Source organism: Daucus carota, chromosome 5 (genome assembly GCF_001625215.2).
Source record: "Daucus carota subsp. sativus chromosome 5, DH1 v3.0, whole genome shotgun sequence".
Lineage (NCBI taxonomy): Eukaryota > Viridiplantae > Streptophyta > Magnoliopsida > Apiales > Apiaceae > Daucus > Daucus carota.
The window spans coordinates 41,277,615-41,296,354 of NC_030385.2; the positions used below are offsets into that span (position 1 = coordinate 41,277,615).

The following is an 18,740-nucleotide window of genomic DNA, read 5'->3' on the forward strand; positions in this document are numbered from 1 at the left end:
TTAAAATACTTTCAAAATTTTTAAAATAATTAATATTTTGATTGAATATATCATTTTAAAATTTACTTTTAGTCTCAATGAATGTCAAGATTAATTAAGGTTTGAGTTGTTGAGGCCTAAGTTTGACAGGTTTTAACGAGTAGTTGAGGCGGTTAGAAAATTTGGTGAATTGTTGTGAAGTGTTCAAGCCCACATTTTTCAGAATGAAGGCCCATCCTCGACTAGAAAGCCCATTATACATTTAGTGGGTATTAATTGTCTGTTTGCCGGATAAAATCTTATATAGAAAAGGATTTGTATTTAAGAAATTACATATTTTCATATAAAAAAACCATATATTAAATTATTTCCTATTTATTACTTTATAAATATAAGTACGTATCTTCAAAATTACGTATTCACCTACTTCAGCGAACCCCTCTAAAATGATATTAATTTTCTACAAAGATAATATAATATATGTTAGAATACCAATGGTTGAAATTTAATAGTGATTTTCATGACATAATTAAATATATACAAAAAATTGAAAACAAACAAGTTAAAAGGCGGTTCAGCCTCCCAAAGCGATTTTTCGTTTTTTTAATTTTAATTTAAAAGAAGAAATTTCAGGCAATAAAATAGAAAAATAGTTACCATAAAAATTTTATTACAGCTGAGCACGTTGTTTCCTCTCTACTTCACGTTTTACATCACATCTTATATACACACACAAGCAACATATATAATATAATTTTAATTTAATAAAATAGAGCCAAGCTCATCTCTCTCTCTCTCTCTCTCGCCTAATCTTCGAGATTTTACATCTCTCTCTCTCTCTCTCTCTCTCTCTCTCTCTCTCTCTCTCTCTCTCTCTCTCTCTCTCAGACTATACACACAGTAGAGACAATGGAATCGCCTGATTCTCGTTACGCTTCGTCTAATGAAGCTCCACCGAAGCAAGAACAGCAGCAGCAATCTTCTCCGAGAAACTCGCATGATGATGGTGGTGGAGGTGTGAGATCTGCGTTTTATCTCTTTGATCTGCTTTAATTTCGTATCTACACACTTATTTGCTTTTAATTTCTCTAGATTTGTTAATTTTATGTAGTGCATTTACTGTTAATTATATATATATATATGTGTGTTGTGTGTGCTTGCAATGTAGTTATTATGTTACGAGATTAAACCCTATAATTGAATTAAATTCTGTTGATTTTGTTGTTAATTTAAGTAATTCAGTAATTGAACCAGTTCGAGGAGTTTATAATTGCTTGTGTTCTGTTTATTTTTATTATTTTTATAATTGCGCAATTTATGACTGTATAGAAGTGTTATCTCGAATTAGGGGTGAGCAGCGAAACGGGTGGAACCTGATTAGACCGGCTGGATTAGTGAAACTGAACCTGTCAAAGTAGCTTGTTGACCGGTTTGGTTTAATTGGATTAAAATGACTCCAATGACTCAGCTCTGCGTCAGCTCTCCTGTTTGGGAAATAGGGATAAGATGGAATATGTTATAATAATTTATTATCCCTTGTACAATTATATTATTTTATTTTGTAGGCGATAGTAGTACTCGGGCGTGGCTACTAAAAGTAGTTTCGTCGATATCATTCGTAAGCAGAAGAAAGGCAAATTGAGAACTTTGTTGCCATCAATTAATATTATTAAATAATATGAGAATTAATTTTTAAAGTTATTGTTTGTTTGACTTTGTTTTTCAATGTTTTCATTAATGTTCGACAAATTAGTCGGAGACGTAACTGTGAATTCTTATTGTATATTATTATGTAATTTTGTATATTTTAATGTGTTAACAGTTAGCTGTAAATTTTAAAGACAGCACCAGTACCCTGTAACCAATTACTAATTTAAGTGTCTTTTGTACCTTCGTTTCTAATTGAATTATACCTCTTCATGTTTTCTATTAGAAAATTCTCAAAGCTATTCAGCCTAGCATTTATTAAATATTAAGGTGCATTGCAAAATGAAAGTGGTAGTGCTTGATCTAGGTAGCACCTGGAAAGCACACACATGTAGAACACTAGTTCTATATGCTGAATTTGCCTACGATATAGAGATTCATATAGAGCTGCTGAGTTATGGAGTACTTGTTTGTCAAAAATAACTCCAAATGCAATTGCGTTGCACATAACAAATCGCCCAACACTTCACTTCACTATCTGCCATAGCTAAGAAAGACTTGCTTGTCTACTATCTTTTCTGTTGTCTAATGTGGTTGACTGGGTTTAGTAGAAACTAAAAACTCAGCATTACTTGGTCACTATCTGCAAGCGATTGCATACAGTTTAGTTATTATGCTGTTGCAACGTATTAGCCAACTCCAGCTATGTTATTCTATGCAAGCACTTGTCTACTTGGTCCTGATGTAAGTTATATATTTAATCTGTTGATTTGATGTAGAGTAACATATTATTGTCCTCTTTTTATTTATCAAGATTATACAGAGAAGAGTACATACACAAGGTTCCTTGTATCAAATGCTGAAGCTGGCTCAGTCATTGGGAAAGGTGGATCCACAATATCCGATTTCCAGTCGCAATCTGGAGCAAGGATTCAGCTGTCTCGCAATTATGAATTCTTTCCTGGAACCTCTGATAGGATTATTATGGTATCTGGAACTGTCAACAATGTGCTCAAGGGGGTTGAATTAATTCTCGACAAGTTACTCAATGAGGTGTGTTAAATGACAAAATTCTAAGTACACTGTTTTTTGTATTTGTTTGGTTTCATATCAGTAATTGTATGTTAAATTGTTAATATGAATATTCAGTTTTGTCTCGAGGAAGGTGATGCTGAACCAAGATCAAAAGTTAGACTTGTTGTACCTAATAGCTCTTGCGGTGGAATAATTGGGAAGGGAGGAGCTACAATAAAGTATGAAAACTTCTTGGTGTTTTTCTTTTCTTTACTTATGTATCCACCTATGCATTTCATATTTCCTACATGCTTAGTCACTTGCAATTTGCAACACAACAATAGAAACAAATAAAGTATCTTAAAAATTGTTGTGCGGAGTCAAGTGGAGAAGCTTTTTGAACACTCAAGTAGAGATTACATTCAAGGTGATAATATTCTCCAGGAAGAAATCTAAGGGCTTATCAAAACTGAAATAGAGGAACTATTGACTTGAATTCCAGGGGGAGGGAGGTAGCAAGCCTACTTGTTTTCTGTATCTAATTAAAAACCTATCAAGGCTGTACCAGTCATGTCATAAGACTTAGGCTAGCCAACCTTGCTGATTCCTTAGACCAGAGACGGATTTCTTAATTATCATGTCCTTACAATTTTTAGAGGGCTAGGAAACCTTTTCTTATTCTAATTTCTTTGTCGTTTTAAATTGGATGAAAAAAGATCTTTAATAAATATATATTACTAACCTGTTTACACACAAAGGAAGCTCTTGAGTTTCTGCATTTATGTTGACACATTATTACTGCGGTTTTCTGTACTTGGAATAACTGAATGGAAGTTAATTTTTTGTTGTATGTAGTTGTCATTAACATCAACCCTCTAATAGTGTGCAGTGATGAATGACCACAGATCCACCCTATATTCGTTGCTTTGTTTTCTTAATCAGTAATGTAGGCGATAGTATTAAAATAAAGAGTTTGCATCTAACACTATGTTGCTGGGAGAGCATTTAATAAAAACTGACTATTTGTGTATTAATGTAAACTGATAAGCTGAGATTTCCTAATTCAGTTCCTAACATGCATGCATCACTAAAAAATATGCTGACTACATTTTCAATGTGGTGTCAAAGGCAGGGAACCCTTCTGTTGAAACAATTTTCCTGCATAGCAATTTTTTGGAAGAGGAGGGAATTGGGTATCTTTGTGAAAGTTTTTATATATAAATGATAAAGATCTAAGTTGGCTAAGGAGTAGTGTTACTTCTTCCTATTATGACTCACGTTCTTTGAAGTCATAACATCCAAATTACATTATTCTCGATGGAAGTTGCATCATATCTGCCAGAAACTAGAGTAGTTGTTTGTGCTACAAAGTTTCTAAATTCCTATAACCTCCTTTCTACACATGCATGATGTAGCCAGTTGATGTGACAGGAAACCTCTTGAAAAGGTCTTCAACCCATTATAAGTGCTTTATATGCTCTAGTTAGTAAAATGTCTAGGATTGCAATCAAAGACCGATAGAATGTGTTTTAGTCCTTGGGACTTGCAGAAGCATTTTAGTTTTTTGACGTAGCAGTATTATTTTTTATTTATTGTTTCGTCAATGTTTGGCTCTTGCTCCCATACTGGTATTGTTGAGACCTGTTATGCAAAAATATATTTTTACAATTGAATATATTCTTGCTTATATGTGTGTCACAACTTTTTAATGTTGCTGACAATTATTTCGAGCAGGTCATTTATAGAAGAGTCTCAAGCAGGCATTAAGATATCCCCTCAGGATAACAGCTATGCTGGCATATCTGATAGGCTAGTCACGGTGGCTGGTACAATTGAAGAACAGATGAGAGCTATTGATTTGATTTTGTCAAAGTTGTCTGAAGACTCTTACTATATACAGTCTATGAGCACCCCATTTCCGTATGCTGGTATGAGGTTACAAATTTATATAAAATACTGGCCCTTTTTTTTTAATTATATAAACATGATTCTTCTTTAAAAGTTATCGATTAAATTCTTCCTGATATAAAATTGTGATGTGGGCACTTATGTTTGAAACTGTGGTTTACACTGGTTTGACAGCTTTTGTTAGAAATATTTGTATTCCTGATTTTTAATTGTGTGAAGGTCAATTGTGATGCTATTGATTTTGGAGATGGTGTAGGATGGATTTCTTGGGAAACTATTGTAATCCTTTTCAATTTAAAGAATATTTATATTCTGTATGTTAAGCGATATGGAAACAGAACAGCTATTCATTTAGCTCGTTTATTTGTTTGTCAACCTGATCGTATCACCAATTTTGGGGTTTGTCCAAGCTGGATTAAGTCTTTTTGATGAAATGCATATATTTTGGCAAAAAAAAACATGTTTTAGCAAGGGAAACATTCTTAATAATCTATAGCATTCACGAAGAAATATTGAAGTAATCTAATGGTACACATTCTTTATAACTAAAACTTCAAAAGCAGAGGTTATATATACCTACTCACTAGTAAATTGTGCTTCTGTATGCGTTGTTCCGGCTAAATCCTTGGAAATTTCATGCCAGTAAAGTTATATATGTTCTATCTATGTAGCAGGGTATAATCCAACAAACTATGGTCCAAATGGAGGCCCGGGCAAGTTTCAGAATCACAGGCCTAACAACAACAAGGTTTGTTCTGCCTTCTGAATTTAGTAAGGAGTGATGGTCTAACTAATGAGATTTGGGTGTATTAATTAGGCATAGGATCTTGTGTAAATTTTCATCTTGTTGACCGATTACAACTAATGGTCTTGTCCTTGTGTAAATTAAGCTTTAGAAAAATATCTTCCATACTTTTCATATTTTTCAATCAAATGGAGATTGTCCTTCCTAGTTCCTAATAATGCTGTTGGGAACAGTATAGATGTATGACGTGGGGCTGCAAGGCTTTTATACGAATTGTAGATCATAAAGTTGTAGATGAACACTTCTCGCCTTCTCGGTTTTATTAACTCTGTATTGGTTGGTTCTTGTGAACAATATGCAAAAGATATGTGTATCAGGTTGAGATAATAATCTATTACCGTTCTTTCTTCTTAATTACTATTAGTACAGTAAATTATACTTTTTCTGTGTACAAGGGAGAGAATGAATTTTTGGATTTGCCTGGTATCAATTGTTGATAGTAGTTATCTTAAAGGAACTAGCAAATTGGGTCAGAGAGAGTACTAGGAAGTTGGCTGAATTTTCGAGTCTCATTAATAGTTGTGTATGATATATTAAAGGAAATTAAACAAAAGGGCCGTAGTTTTAGTTACCGCATAATTTAAACACTAGTATCATGGTAGCAGTTCATTTCTATTTTCTGCATGGAACTTTCCCAAGGAAAATCCCTTCCGAAACAAAACTTAACGTCTTGTGTATCTGATACTCTTTGAGTATTTTTTTGGATTCTATTGTACGGTTTCATTTATAATGGCTTGTAGTTGGTCACGTCATTTGGGTGCATCAAACAATAAAACTTTTGCAACTACTATCTCTGCAAATCTTTTTATAAATCCAATCTTGTATACATACCTGTGCAAAAATTTCATTCTTTTGTTTGTTATTTGATTCTTTCTAGCATGGTGATGATTTTAATGGATATTTAGGATCATCACTAATTGTACTGATGTTTGTGACAGGGTCCTGGAGTTCTGCAGGATGATAGGAATAGCAACTCTGTGACTATTGGTGTTGCAGATGAGCATATAGGGCTTGTTCTGGGTCGTGGTGGAAGGAATGTAATTGAGATCAGTCAGGTATAAGAACAAATTCCTCATTTGGCTGTGCCATTTGCATTGTTGCTGTTGGTAAATTGCTGCTCTGTTTATTGCAGGTTAGTGGGGCCAGGATAAAGATTTCGGATAGAGATGATTTTATGTCTGGAACAACTGACAGGTATTAAACTCGCTCGAGGGTTTTGGGCTAAAACATGGAGGAACAAAAAGTTTATCCTCTGATGTTTTTACCTCATTTTGCAGGAAAGTAACTATCACAGGTTCTCAAAGAGCAATCCGTATAGCCGAGGATATGATTACTCAAAAAGTCAGCTCAGCTACCGACAGAGGAGAGTGATGTTAGAAGATGCGGATCGCTTTATATTATGAATTTTGTCAGTGAGCCTTGGATAAATTAATGATATAGATATGGCTTTTGTGGGGATACTAGCAAGTAAGATTAAACTGGTAGCTGGAGTAGTGTTTCTTCATAGACAATTTTACATGGACTTTCTCAGACCACCGACATTTCCTGTACAAGAATTGTTCTTGATATAAGGCCGTTTATGAATTTGTTAAATTGAACTCCTATGATGATCGACTCTGTTCATACTTTCTTACTCATAACCTGTGTACCTTTAGTATCTAATAGCCTTTTTGGCAGTGAGAGGGAACCTGGGTTAAAGAGATTAAAGTTAAATATGATAGCAACTGTTAATGTAGAGGGTCTTGCAAATTGCTGTACATCCTTGTTTCTGGTATTCTTGTAACAGTTTGGTATTTGTGATTTCTAATTGTGATGGTTAGCCTATAATTTTATGTAGCCTAATTGTTAAACTTAGATGATATATTGTTGGTTGTAAGATTTTTTGTGCATTCGGTTACCTGGCCAATATTAGTATGATATGTACTGAGGAACCGGGAAAGTATTCTGTACTGGAGGATGCTTAGGTTAGATAATCATCCAGGAAAGGTGTGTTGGGGAGGGTGGTTGCTTAGAAGCCAGGGAATTGCCTTGATCTATAGGGGGTTGTAATTCTTAATTTGGTCAAGTTTTGCTTGTTTATTTTCAAATTTTTTGGTAACATTATCGAGTTAATGAATTATCCAGAATTCCAGAACAACTTCTTGGTATCCACAGTTTTGTACAATAAGCAATGAATCGATTACCAACTAATTGAAAAATTACCACAATTTGTTTTTGAATTACCCAGTTTCGTTACAGTTTACATACCTTGATGAAACAATGGATCAAGAAGCGTAGGTTAGCAGATTATATGATTTGCAACTAAAACACGCAACAAGCGTAGGTTAGCAGATTATATGATTTGCAACTAAAGTACGCAGCTTCTGTACCTGGAGAATCGTGTAACACTCCTTAGCCACACAGACATCCGAACTAGTCACAACAGACGCACATGATTTTCATAACCCAAGTGAACTGAACTAAACAAACCAATCTCCCAAAATGGCAACTGCACTTTCCTTTTCCTCCTCACTCTCCTCCTCAAATCTCACCTCCATTCTCAAAAACCCTAGAATCTCATCTCTTCCCATCTCTAACCACCTCTTCATAGCCTCCTCTTCTTCTTCAGCTCCCAAGGCTCGCTTCGTTGCTCGCCGCCAAGAATCCGTCTCCGTCACGCCGCTCCAACGCCCTCTCCGTAATCTCCTCACTCTAATCTCTATACTTTCAAAATAAAACAAATTGTTATATTTATATATTGCCTTGATATATTTTCAAATTTGTGATTGTAGTTGAGTATATGAGCCTTCCTGCTAGTCAGTACTCAGTTCTCGATGCCGAAAGGATTGAGCGTGTCGATGACAATACGTTCCGGTGTTATGTGTATAGATTTAAGTTCTTCGCGTTTGAAGTATGTCCGGTTTTGTTAGTCAAGGTTGAGGAACAACCTAATGGCTGTTGCATTAAGTTGCTGTCGTGTGAGGTATATTTTTACGGATATTGTGAGTGTTTTGTGTTTGAATCGCGTATTGTGGGAAGTGTTGAGGGTTTGATTTGTGGTTTGTTTGCTTACTGCAGCTTGAGGGTTCGCCTATTGTGGTTGCACAGAACAATAAATTTGATGGTTAGTGTTATTTGGCCCCTACTTTTTTCTAGCTATATTTCCGCAGACTATTGCTCTTTTTTATGTACTGTTTCAGTGTGAAGGTGTTAAACATGGAAAGAAATTCAACACATGTGAATGAATATGTCGAATGATTAAAGCCAAATGTGAAACAACTTACATTACATATAGTTCCTTAAATCATAAGTTCTAAAATTTTCTAGGGGTATCTAGACGGCAAGGTTGCTTACAATAATGGGATGTCTCTGAAAATTATACATTTTTTCGTTAGGTAATAATTATTTATACATTTAACAGTTATATGAAATATATCATTATTATACTTTTAGTCTAGTGCTACAAATTTAGTGTTCTAGGCACAGTTGCAAATTAAATGGAAAAAAAAAAACATTTGATTGTCAAGTCTTGTATATCTTTGCATTCCACACAGTGTGGCATCCAGAAAGCCAGAAACATTATGTAACAGTCAAAGCTACTCTGCTACAACTTTATATTGAAAACTACACAGAAAGTTTTCAGTAACACTTCTAATAGACTGAACTCAGATGCAGCAATCCAAAGAAAAAACAAAGTTGGTGGGGTCAAAATATATCTATGGGACAGGGCAAAATATATTCGGGTTCCATGGTGAAATTGTGTTGCTCTGCAGGGATCATGTGAAAAATTGCTGCTGTGATCGTTGAGTCAATAATGAGATTATTAATTTAATAGTTCCACTTTTCACGATGAAAACTAGACTGGCGGGCCAGGGGGAGGGAGAGGGGGACATACCTCATAATGGTTGTACTGGAAATAGAAAGTAAGGTAAAGTGAACATACTTTTGCCCCATTGCTGGGTTTTATTCCAGACCTGTGCACGAGTGATTGAGGAGTTTCTGTGCCAATCCCATACTAAATAAGTTTATGGTCTCTTTTGTAACTTGGATTTCATATTAAATTCTGAATTTGATCAAATAACATGTTTGGATAAACAAAATAATTCGATTTGGGATTTCATTTGAAATTCAAAACATTCAAATAATAGTACGAAGTTGAAAATATAAAATGACAACTGAAACTATGTCAATTCAAATCCAACTTTTGAAATAAATAACATTTTCCCAACCACAATCTGAAGCAAATTGAAATGAAACTAAAAAATTTATACTCAATTAATTATAGTGGGTCAAATAGTTTTCATTTGTTTCTGAATTGATTAATGTACTGCTTTTCAGGAGTGCATTGACATTGATTTGGTGTGGGCATGCAGCTTCCATGGAGAATAGGATATCATGTCACAGCAGTGGGAGCATCTCATCTGTTGAAAAACTCACTTCGGACACAACTATTGAGGTTTTTTTAAATTTGCTAGCTTTTTGCGCACTACTCTTTTAACTGTATCAGCCAACTTGCTTAAAGAATTTCCTGTTCTTTAGGTAAATATTGAGATTCCTTTTGCATTTCGAGCAATTCCAGTACAAGCCATTGAATCTTCTGGCGCACAGGTTCTTGAACAGATACTAAAAATTATGCTCCCTCGTTTCATGGCACAGGTACTTGAATAAGTAATTAGTTTCTTCTTATATTTTCTTTCACCAAATACTACTTGATATATATCTTTTTGGAGCAGAAATCCTTTTTTCTGTCGGTGAAGATCCCTTTTACATGCGTACATGTATTCTGTGTTTGAGTGACACGTTATGTTGTGTCATGGGTTAATAGTAGTGGTAAGAACTATGTCGCTTCTCGTAGAATGCAGGATTGGATTTATAGTAATATAATGTGCTGGCAAAGCTCAAGGAGCTTATAAGAAATTTAGCAAAAAATATAGTAGTGCTAATACTTGACCTTAGGAGCTTGATAATATTTTTCACAATACAAGTTGTCCAAAAACAACTGTTTTATAACTACTAGGGCAGAATACAGGGAATTTGTATGAACGGGATAGGAGGTACCTGTTGGCATTTAGTTTAATCTCAAAAAACCATAAAATGCCTCTCTGTTTTGTTTAGACTGCATGACGATTAAATTGATACTAAATTTTGACTTTTGAACAACATACTTTGACCGATGCATGTCCTTGATGCTTTTTTCTTTATCACATTATATGTTGTTTCTTGGTGCATGAATGTAGGATAAGTTTATGCAACTTGTAGGTATTAAAAACCATTAAAAATAATAACAAATAAAATATAGTTACTGTACTAAGCCACTAACAATCAATCTCTATTCACCTTGTTTTTTTCCCTAAGCTAGATTTATAATTTGGATTACAGGGAGTAGACTAAGAGGTTATGTATTTTTTTTTGCTAAACAAGTTCATTAAAACCAATGTTCTGAAAGATCAAAAAAGTATGACATGAAAGACAGAACAACCCTTATTAAGTTCATACTAAGTAGATGAAATCAAGTAAAGTTTTGGAATACACAAAGTACACAGAAGTGGAGTATACATGGAACGTGCACGTGCAACATCTCCTGCAATTAGTGGTGGCCAAACGAGCGGTCCGGGGCGGGCCGGGCCGAATTTTCATCGGGCCGGGTTACAGATATATGATTCGTAACCGGCCCGTTTGGTTACGCGGGCCGGTCCGGTTCCGGGCCGATTCGTACCGAATCAACTCGTGAACTGATTCGCGGGTTCACGAGTTGAAACGGTTCATTTTTATTTGTTTTTAATTTTTTAATTTATGTTTCAGTTGAATGTAATCAAATATTTTTTTAAATAATCTTTTAATTTTATAAATAAAAGAAGTCAGAAAAAAGAAGTCAGAAAAAAAATAAAATAAAGCATGAAATGAAATAAGAATAAAGCATGAATTGTTTTTGCAAGTTGTGCCGTGTGCGTGCTGGGAACTCACGGGCCGAAGCCGAACCGAGCGATCCGGGCTTATTCGCTCACGAGTATTGGTTTCAGTCAGGATTTTATAAAGTATAAACCATGCATGCCATTTAATTTAGATTTTGTATATTAATTTTGTTGGTGCACGTGGCTGTATCTTTGCATCTGGAGTTTTATTAATTAAATACATACTCTAAATTCGTTCGTTCGTTCGTTCGTCAAGCCGCGGGTCGTTCGTCTATGCCTGTGGCTCGTTAATTCGCGGGCCGGTCCCGGGCCGGTTCCAGTTTCTTATATCAGGATTCGTATTCGCTTCGTAATATTTTACGGGTCGGTCCGGGCCGAATCAAACCCGTCCCGAATCGAATTTTGACGAATTTTTAGACGGGCCGGTTATGAACAAACGGCTCAAAACCGCTCGTTTGGCCACCTCTACCTGCAATCTGCAAACTTTTATGCAGTCTGCTCAGATACAACACTAATTATTTACTAAACTTAGTCAGCTATAGAAGATTTGTGGTTCTAGAAAGTATCAAGCTTTTTGAGTGGCTTAGAAAACAAGCACAAGACGGGTACTACTGTTGATCAATGTTGGCCGGGTCGCAGCATAGTTTTTGCTTTCAGAAAAGAGTACATAATTCCCAGTATTTTGTTATAAAGAATAAATGAAACCAATCATTGGCCGAGCTTTCTTAGGTTTGGCCATGTACCTCTTCCATTTGGCTCTGTGGTGGCGAGTTCTTGTTTTTAGGTACAAATTATTGTAATCTACTAAAATATACAACGCAAGTATGTTGTAATGAGCCTTGCCACCTGACAATCAATGAAACCTCAATGAGAGGGGTGTAGCCATGTTCGGTCCTGCATAAGCCATGAACACCCTGAATAATTTGTAGCTCGTCTATTACAAATATGTAAAATTTAGGTAGCTTATATATTATGTAAAATTTCAGGTAGTTTTTTTATAATTGATACAAGATAATACATATAACTTAGATATTAGGGTATGTCACCTGAAGAAAGTTAAATTCTTTTGCGAAAGGGTAGTATGTATTTATCTTTGACCACCTGAAATTATAATCTCCCTCCGCCACTGTCATTGAGTGCTTGAATTAGTGAGACACACATGTTTGACTTCCAGTATTTTGATTGATTTTAATTCTGACATGCTTGATTTCCTAATAGAAACTGATATTGGCACTAAGAAAGGCTGCCTATCATATATGTTACTTATATATTTTTCTCCATCCTGGTTAAACAGCTAGTGAAGGACTATCAAGCATGGGCTTCTGGTGATTCCACAAGGCAAGCACTTGGAACTGGTCAAATCTGAGTATCAATAAGCCGAATTTCAACAATTAGGATTAGTTATGCATCTTCTTCCATTTAATTTATAAATTATGATGTCAATGTGATAGTACGGCTAAATTGTGCATGCCATTACTTTGACAACGAAGAATACTGATCTTTAGGTGAATAATATATCTGTTGTGTCAGATTTTGCTATTGTTCATATTGACTATTCACCTGTCGCATAGCAGTGGGGTGACCCTTTACCTTTCTCCTAACAGCAACACAAGTGCATTGATAATGGATCACAACACAGGAGAACATATTATGGATAACACATGTGTAAAACATATTATGTTATGTAAAACAATAATGTATGTGCTGATATTAGTGATAATAGAATTATATTTATATTTTTATATTTAAACCTTTGCTTCCTCTCCTCATATGATTATATATGTGGATGAGAGGATAATATTTTTGAGTGATATTTTGGTATTATGTTTATAAAAAATATAGGTGAGGTATTATGTTTGATGATGGGTCGCGTTCAAGAGAGAATCCGTTCTTAAAATAGAATCATAGAACCACTAATGTTCCGCTGCAGAACCCTAAATTTTAAATAAATTTTCAAAATCTAAATCTATATGTTTTTTGCATCGTTATTTGTGTTTAAAAATAACTTCAAAATATAATATATAAACACAATTCTGCCACAGAAGCCTTATTAAGTACCAAAAAGGGTTCTTAGACTAACAATTTTAAGTGAACATTCGATATTTCAATTCGCTTAGCGCAAAATATGCCCTGCCAGATCTCCGGAACCAAAAATCTCGGTAATGTAAAAATCTCACCGGTGGATAAACTTATTTACATTTTCCCTAAAAGTATATTTCATTAATTCCTCCTTTAATTCCATACTTTGGCCTGTACCCGATTTTGTGACCTGCAGGTTCTTGTGATAGAAACACCAAACTACCAAGTACCAACATCACGACCATGATAGTTAATCTCTTGTAAAAATCGGCTTCAACACATTAATTTACTTAAACATCTCATGACAGCCCACAGTTGACAGTTCTTCAATCTTTCTACTTGAACAACAGATGATTAGCACAAGTGAAATGAAATTTTTTTATGACACATGCAGCATACTTTTACAACAAATTGATATCTACTTTTAAATAACTCTAAACACTATAATACAATTATACGACATCGACTTATGTATCTATCCCTTGAGGTTTGAACAAGTTCATGCCAACGCTTTCCAGAAAGTGTGTACCTGCCTTCTCGTTCACCATCTCGAGGTGCTACTCAACTTGCAAGCTATTATCTAATCAAAGAGCCCTTCATCAAACCAAATATCGACTAAGAAATCTACCATCTCCTGCAAAGAACCGGTCGATGCATATTAAAACAAATCACAAGAGGGAACAGAAAAAAATATAATTGTCATATGTTCTCCTGTACATATGAAACACATATGCCTATCGACATTTACCTTGTTGACAGAAAGCCTCACTATTAATACAAAAATGAAAGGTTGATCAACTCTAGCTTTGCTTATGAACTTTTCGAAATCACTGAAAGTTGTATTAATTAGGGAACACAAGTCCTTTATACCCACCATAAACCATAGTGGCATTAACTGTCAGTGATACTACCTTAAAGTTCTCATATATGTCAAAGCTAAAGGTTTACCATGTCCGACCATACGAGATTCATAATCTCTTGCTTTTGGACTTCAGTTCAATATTGGTGAAGGTTGTACCTAGTAGAGAACACAAGTCCTGTATCCCCAGGATGACCATAGTGGCAATCTAGTCTTGCTCATACTATGTTTAACTTTTTGAATATGTTAAAAACCAAAGTTTATTCACTTACCACAGCATAAGAAATTCAAACTCTTTTTGCCCACAGCATGGGAAGAAGTAATCCTATGTATGACTGCTATGTATAAAACTTACTGAACACATATAGAAGTGGAATATAGTATACTATCTTCTCTACAGTATGCTTACCGTTAAAGATATTGGCTCAGTGAAAGGATCAGTAGTTGAGAGTAAGTCTTCATAAGTCATTGTCCAGCTGCAAGGAATAATTATAACAATTATATTACACATAATAAAGTTTTGCCCGATAATTAAGACTATGAAATATCCCGAATTAGTCACCCATAAAATATCATACGAAGAATAGTGAAACTAAAATAAACCTTTTTACAATCTGTGTATCAAGATAAACTGTCCGTAATGGTTTAGCTGGCTCAATTGTATTAGGCAAGTCTAGATGTTTGTTATCACTTATCATGGTTATCATGATGCAAGGAGTTGTTTATTTGGCTAAAAATGGTGTTTAATTATTATCAAGTACCAGATATCAACAGTAAAAGATATTATAGGTAGAAGATATCATTTGGAAGATAATCCGTGGGTTTCTCACCAGTTCCATGGGCTGATGAATTTATTTCTACTCTGTCAATAAAGTGCCCCAAATTTATAAAATCAAAGCTAAAGACAACTTATCTTAGTGTTTGAATGAAGTGTATATTTATACTTTTGAGCATCAAATATCCAATCTTAACTCTATTATCCAACAATTGACAATAAAAAAAATACGACAAACAACTTGTGAAGCTTGACAATAACAACGCAAGCAACTGCCTTCTGATGATCTACCCCCTTAAGGTTTACCAATAGTTGCATTATATGAGTTAATATTTATAGATACACATGAAATATAGGGGAAGTGGCGCCAGTTACCATGATAATTATGTAAGTTTATACTTCAGACATATACTACTAGTTAGATGATATCCAGTCTAGCTCTTTAAGGATGTAAATATTGCAGCAACAAACCCTATAGTTTCAGCTTCTATAGCATATTTTACCCATTAAACTCTCAAAATAGTTACTCAGTGCCCGTTTGGTTAAGCTTATTTTTCAAAGATAAGGGCTTAATTCTGGAGAAAAGTAGATGGAACTCTGCTTTTTTCTGAATAAGCCCTTATTTTTTTGTCACATGATGAATATGAAACACCTCCTTAATATTTATATCCAAATTGTAAAACTATGTTTTAAAGAAAGAAGTCCTTAATAAGCCCTTAATCTATATAAACACCTCCTTAAGATATGCCACTTCACTCCTGTGCTATTGGAAACAGGGCAGCATGCCTGAGGCAGGGAGTGATATAACAACTTAGCGCAAGTAGACTGCTACCATACACACACAATTGGGATCTGTATGTTGATGATAAAAATAAGTAAGAGCAAGGTAATGATATTTCTAGAAGACCTACCTTATAACTGGATCTTTTGGGGTTCTCTGCAACCTTTTAGATGAATCTCCGATCCATTCTCTTCTGCTCTCATGCCAAGCAATTGCGGCTAAAAAAAATATTCCACAAATTACAATTTCTTCATAAATTATTAAAAAAACAACAATTAAATTGCTTATAATTATATCTATGCAAACACTGGCTCTTAAAGCTCTTATGTTTCTTGCAACATTCATACTCACAAACACATAGGAGTAGAAACGGTGTAGATGATTTCTTCTGTTGAAATAAGAAAGATAAGTTTGGGTGTAGGCTGAGAATTTTAAGACACACGTTTCACATATATCTCAAGTGTCCACACCACACCAAAGCGTAAAAGAAAAATAATTAAACCAAGTATACACTTCTCTCACCCTAAGTTTTATTTTTATGAGAGTCTCTCACCTTAAGATATTATTTATAGTATAATTCTGTAAAAGGCAGTATTACACAAGTAAGATAGCCATTCATAGAGTAAACTCCATACTTGGTTTCAAATTCTTTTTAATGATTGTTTGATTGTTTGGCGCACAAAACTACAAGTCATTGATGTCTATGATGACAGGATGTTCTTCTCAATAATTATTATGAAAATTCATCACTCAAACTATTCACAGACTACATTCATATTTAGCATAAACACTCACACATGTAACCCCTTAAGCTACTGGAAGAAGATAAAAGACACGGCAATGTTGGAATCACCTTACTAAATTAATGCTTTCCTACTGAGTAAATACACAAGAAGAAGATACCTCTCTTAGGCAATACATGTGGAAAACACAACAATTGTATATTTTACAAAGTTAGTTTGCTATTATATATTAGAAATGAAAATAATACAATATATTATGATCTTAAAAGTCCAGTACTGAAATTGCAATGTCTAAGCATATTCCACTTAAATGTATTTCTCCACTTGTATAGACAATCATTACTTAATGCAATCATTTTAACAAGGAAGATCTATCAACGTTATGCTATAATTTCATCTAAAAAGTATTACCATGATTAATAAACCCAGGACTGCTTCCACCTTTCTCTGGAGGATTTTTTCCATCATTGCTTGATATGGAACATGTCAAAGATTGCTTCTCATTAGAACAGGAACTTTGTGTATCGACTTCCATCAAGTTGAGACTGATAACCATATCCCTTCAATGTAACAAAGTACCTATGCACAGAATTTCTCTTTAGAAGAGCTTTCAGTTGTAATGATCAAATATATGTCACAGGTCATTAACTTGTACAAAATAGATCTTATAAATACATTCAGTACAGGAACTTACAGAGTATTTAATGATCATTAAAATATCAATCTCCTAACATGTGTGAGATATATATCTATCATGCTCAATTCACACTTTCATTCATAATAAGCAAGTCCAAATAATTGTTAAGTAACCAACATGATTCCCAAATGCAGTAATATTTGACACCCACTTTTACTAGTCTGACATCTTCATAATTCATAATTAAAAAATAATATTAATAATAAAATCTTTTCCGGAATTGAAATAGTTTAATTTCATATATGACCGGCACTGAGTAGAATTGACTATACGAATCATAAACTTTTAAGACTCCCCCTCACTTACCAGTTGACCACCACAATAGTTGCATTATATACACAATCTCACAGAAAAACAAAAAATACAGTAATATGAAGGTGTCCCCAATTTGACATTATTCGAGATAGGACTCGTAGAAGAGTTCAAACTCTATACCCCTCTGCTTTGATACGATTAACTCTACCTGAACTAGTATACACCACTAAATTGATTATTTACTTTTTGACACAAGAGTGTTTAATTTTTAAATCAGTAACAGGCCTAATACAGAAACAGTAATAACAGAGTGAACATCAACATTCCATTAGTGACTCCCAACATTAAACTCTGATCCATCTACTACTCAAAAATCAAATTTGAATAGATTATATACTTTTCGACACAAGAGTAGCTGAATTGCAGGTCAGTAATCAACACAATTAATACCAAAACAATAAATAACATAATGAACATCGATGATTCCACTAATAACACCCAACATTAAACTCCTAAAATCTTTCCATCACTCGAAAATCAAATTCAATTAAAAGAGTAAACTTTTTGAAGAGCACTAGACCCTACATGTCCTGCACAACATACAGCCTCCTCTTACATTCAAATCCAGAAACAATTCAAGATTCATATCCAAACAATACCAATCATTATATCAACATCAATTCAGCATTCATTCATAATCACAAAATCTTGAATCTGCTCTACACAGTTAACTCCACTACATTAAATAACAATAAACCAACTAAACTCAATCAAGTGCTCTGCATATAAGTACATTCAAAAGAAAAAACAAGTTCTTGATAAATTCTCAAAAACTCAAAAAACCCATCAAAACCCACGAATCAAATCACCCAAAAGTGGCAATGCATTGACATTCAAGAACTTCAACACAAAAAATAAAAGACAAAAAATAAAAATAATAAAAATAAAAACAAGAAAATAAAAAGAAAAGACATACCTTGTTGCAGAGGAGGTTGTAAGAAAAAAAAGGCAGAAAGAAGGATCTAAACAAGGGAGACTAGGAGTATATATAGCAGCTGAGATTTTGTCGGTTATGTATACACACACATGTAAGTAATATAAAGTATTAAAGTGTCACTTTCTTGGCTTGGTGGAGTCCTCTTGTGTGTTTCCAAAACTAGCTTCTCCTGCCCACAGTGTTGTAATAACATAATTTAATAACTTTTTTTTTGGTCAGATAATTTTAATAACTTTAACTACAAGAATTCACTATTAATTTAAATTTTTGACTATTATATCTACATATATATTGTACCTTTTTTTTAAAT

General features: G+C 34.2%; 3 protein-coding genes across 4 annotated transcripts; 2 read left to right on the forward strand and 1 right to left on the reverse strand.

Moving 5' to 3' along the window:
* Positions 1 to 703: 703 nt before the first annotated feature.
* Positions 704 to 6,957, forward strand: LOC108223178 (protein BTR1). Of its 2 annotated transcripts, none has more exons than XM_017397295.2 (8): positions 704 to 994; positions 2,441 to 2,679; positions 2,776 to 2,879; positions 4,375 to 4,568; positions 5,220 to 5,296; positions 6,292 to 6,408; positions 6,486 to 6,547; positions 6,631 to 6,957. In XM_017397295.2, exons 1-8 carry the CDS (start codon positions 889 to 891, stop codon positions 6,722 to 6,724), a joined length of 993 nt encoding a protein of 330 aa, XP_017252784.1. In that variant the 5' UTR covers positions 704 to 888; the 3' UTR covers positions 6,725 to 6,957. The 2 variants fall into 2 exon arrangements, with proteins under 2 accessions (XP_017252784.1, XP_017252785.1); XM_017397296.2 differs by having other exon boundaries at positions 732 to 994; positions 5,223 to 5,296.
* Positions 6,958 to 7,751: 794 nt separating this feature from the next.
* On the forward strand, positions 7,752 to 12,773 carry LOC108223179 (uncharacterized). Its single transcript, XM_017397297.2, has 6 exons — positions 7,752 to 8,030; positions 8,125 to 8,315; positions 8,411 to 8,456; positions 9,706 to 9,788; positions 9,872 to 9,988; positions 12,539 to 12,773. The coding sequence occupies exons 1-6, from the start codon at positions 7,835 to 7,837 to the stop codon at positions 12,608 to 12,610; spliced, it is 705 nt and encodes a 234-aa protein (XP_017252786.1). The 5' UTR covers positions 7,752 to 7,834; the 3' UTR covers positions 12,611 to 12,773.
* A 904-nt stretch (positions 12,774 to 13,677) lies between these two features.
* LOC108220919 (uncharacterized) lies at positions 13,678 to 18,540 on the reverse strand. The gene is made up of 5 exons (XM_017394813.2): positions 18,410 to 18,540; positions 16,893 to 17,060; positions 15,869 to 15,956; positions 14,592 to 14,658; positions 13,678 to 13,957 (listed from the first exon to the last, which is right to left on the reverse strand). The coding sequence occupies exons 2-5, from the start codon at positions 17,035 to 17,037 to the stop codon at positions 13,904 to 13,906; spliced, it is 354 nt and encodes a 117-aa protein (XP_017250302.1). The 5' UTR covers positions 17,038 to 17,060; positions 18,410 to 18,540; the 3' UTR covers positions 13,678 to 13,903.
* Positions 18,541 to 18,740: the final 200 nt, after the last annotated feature.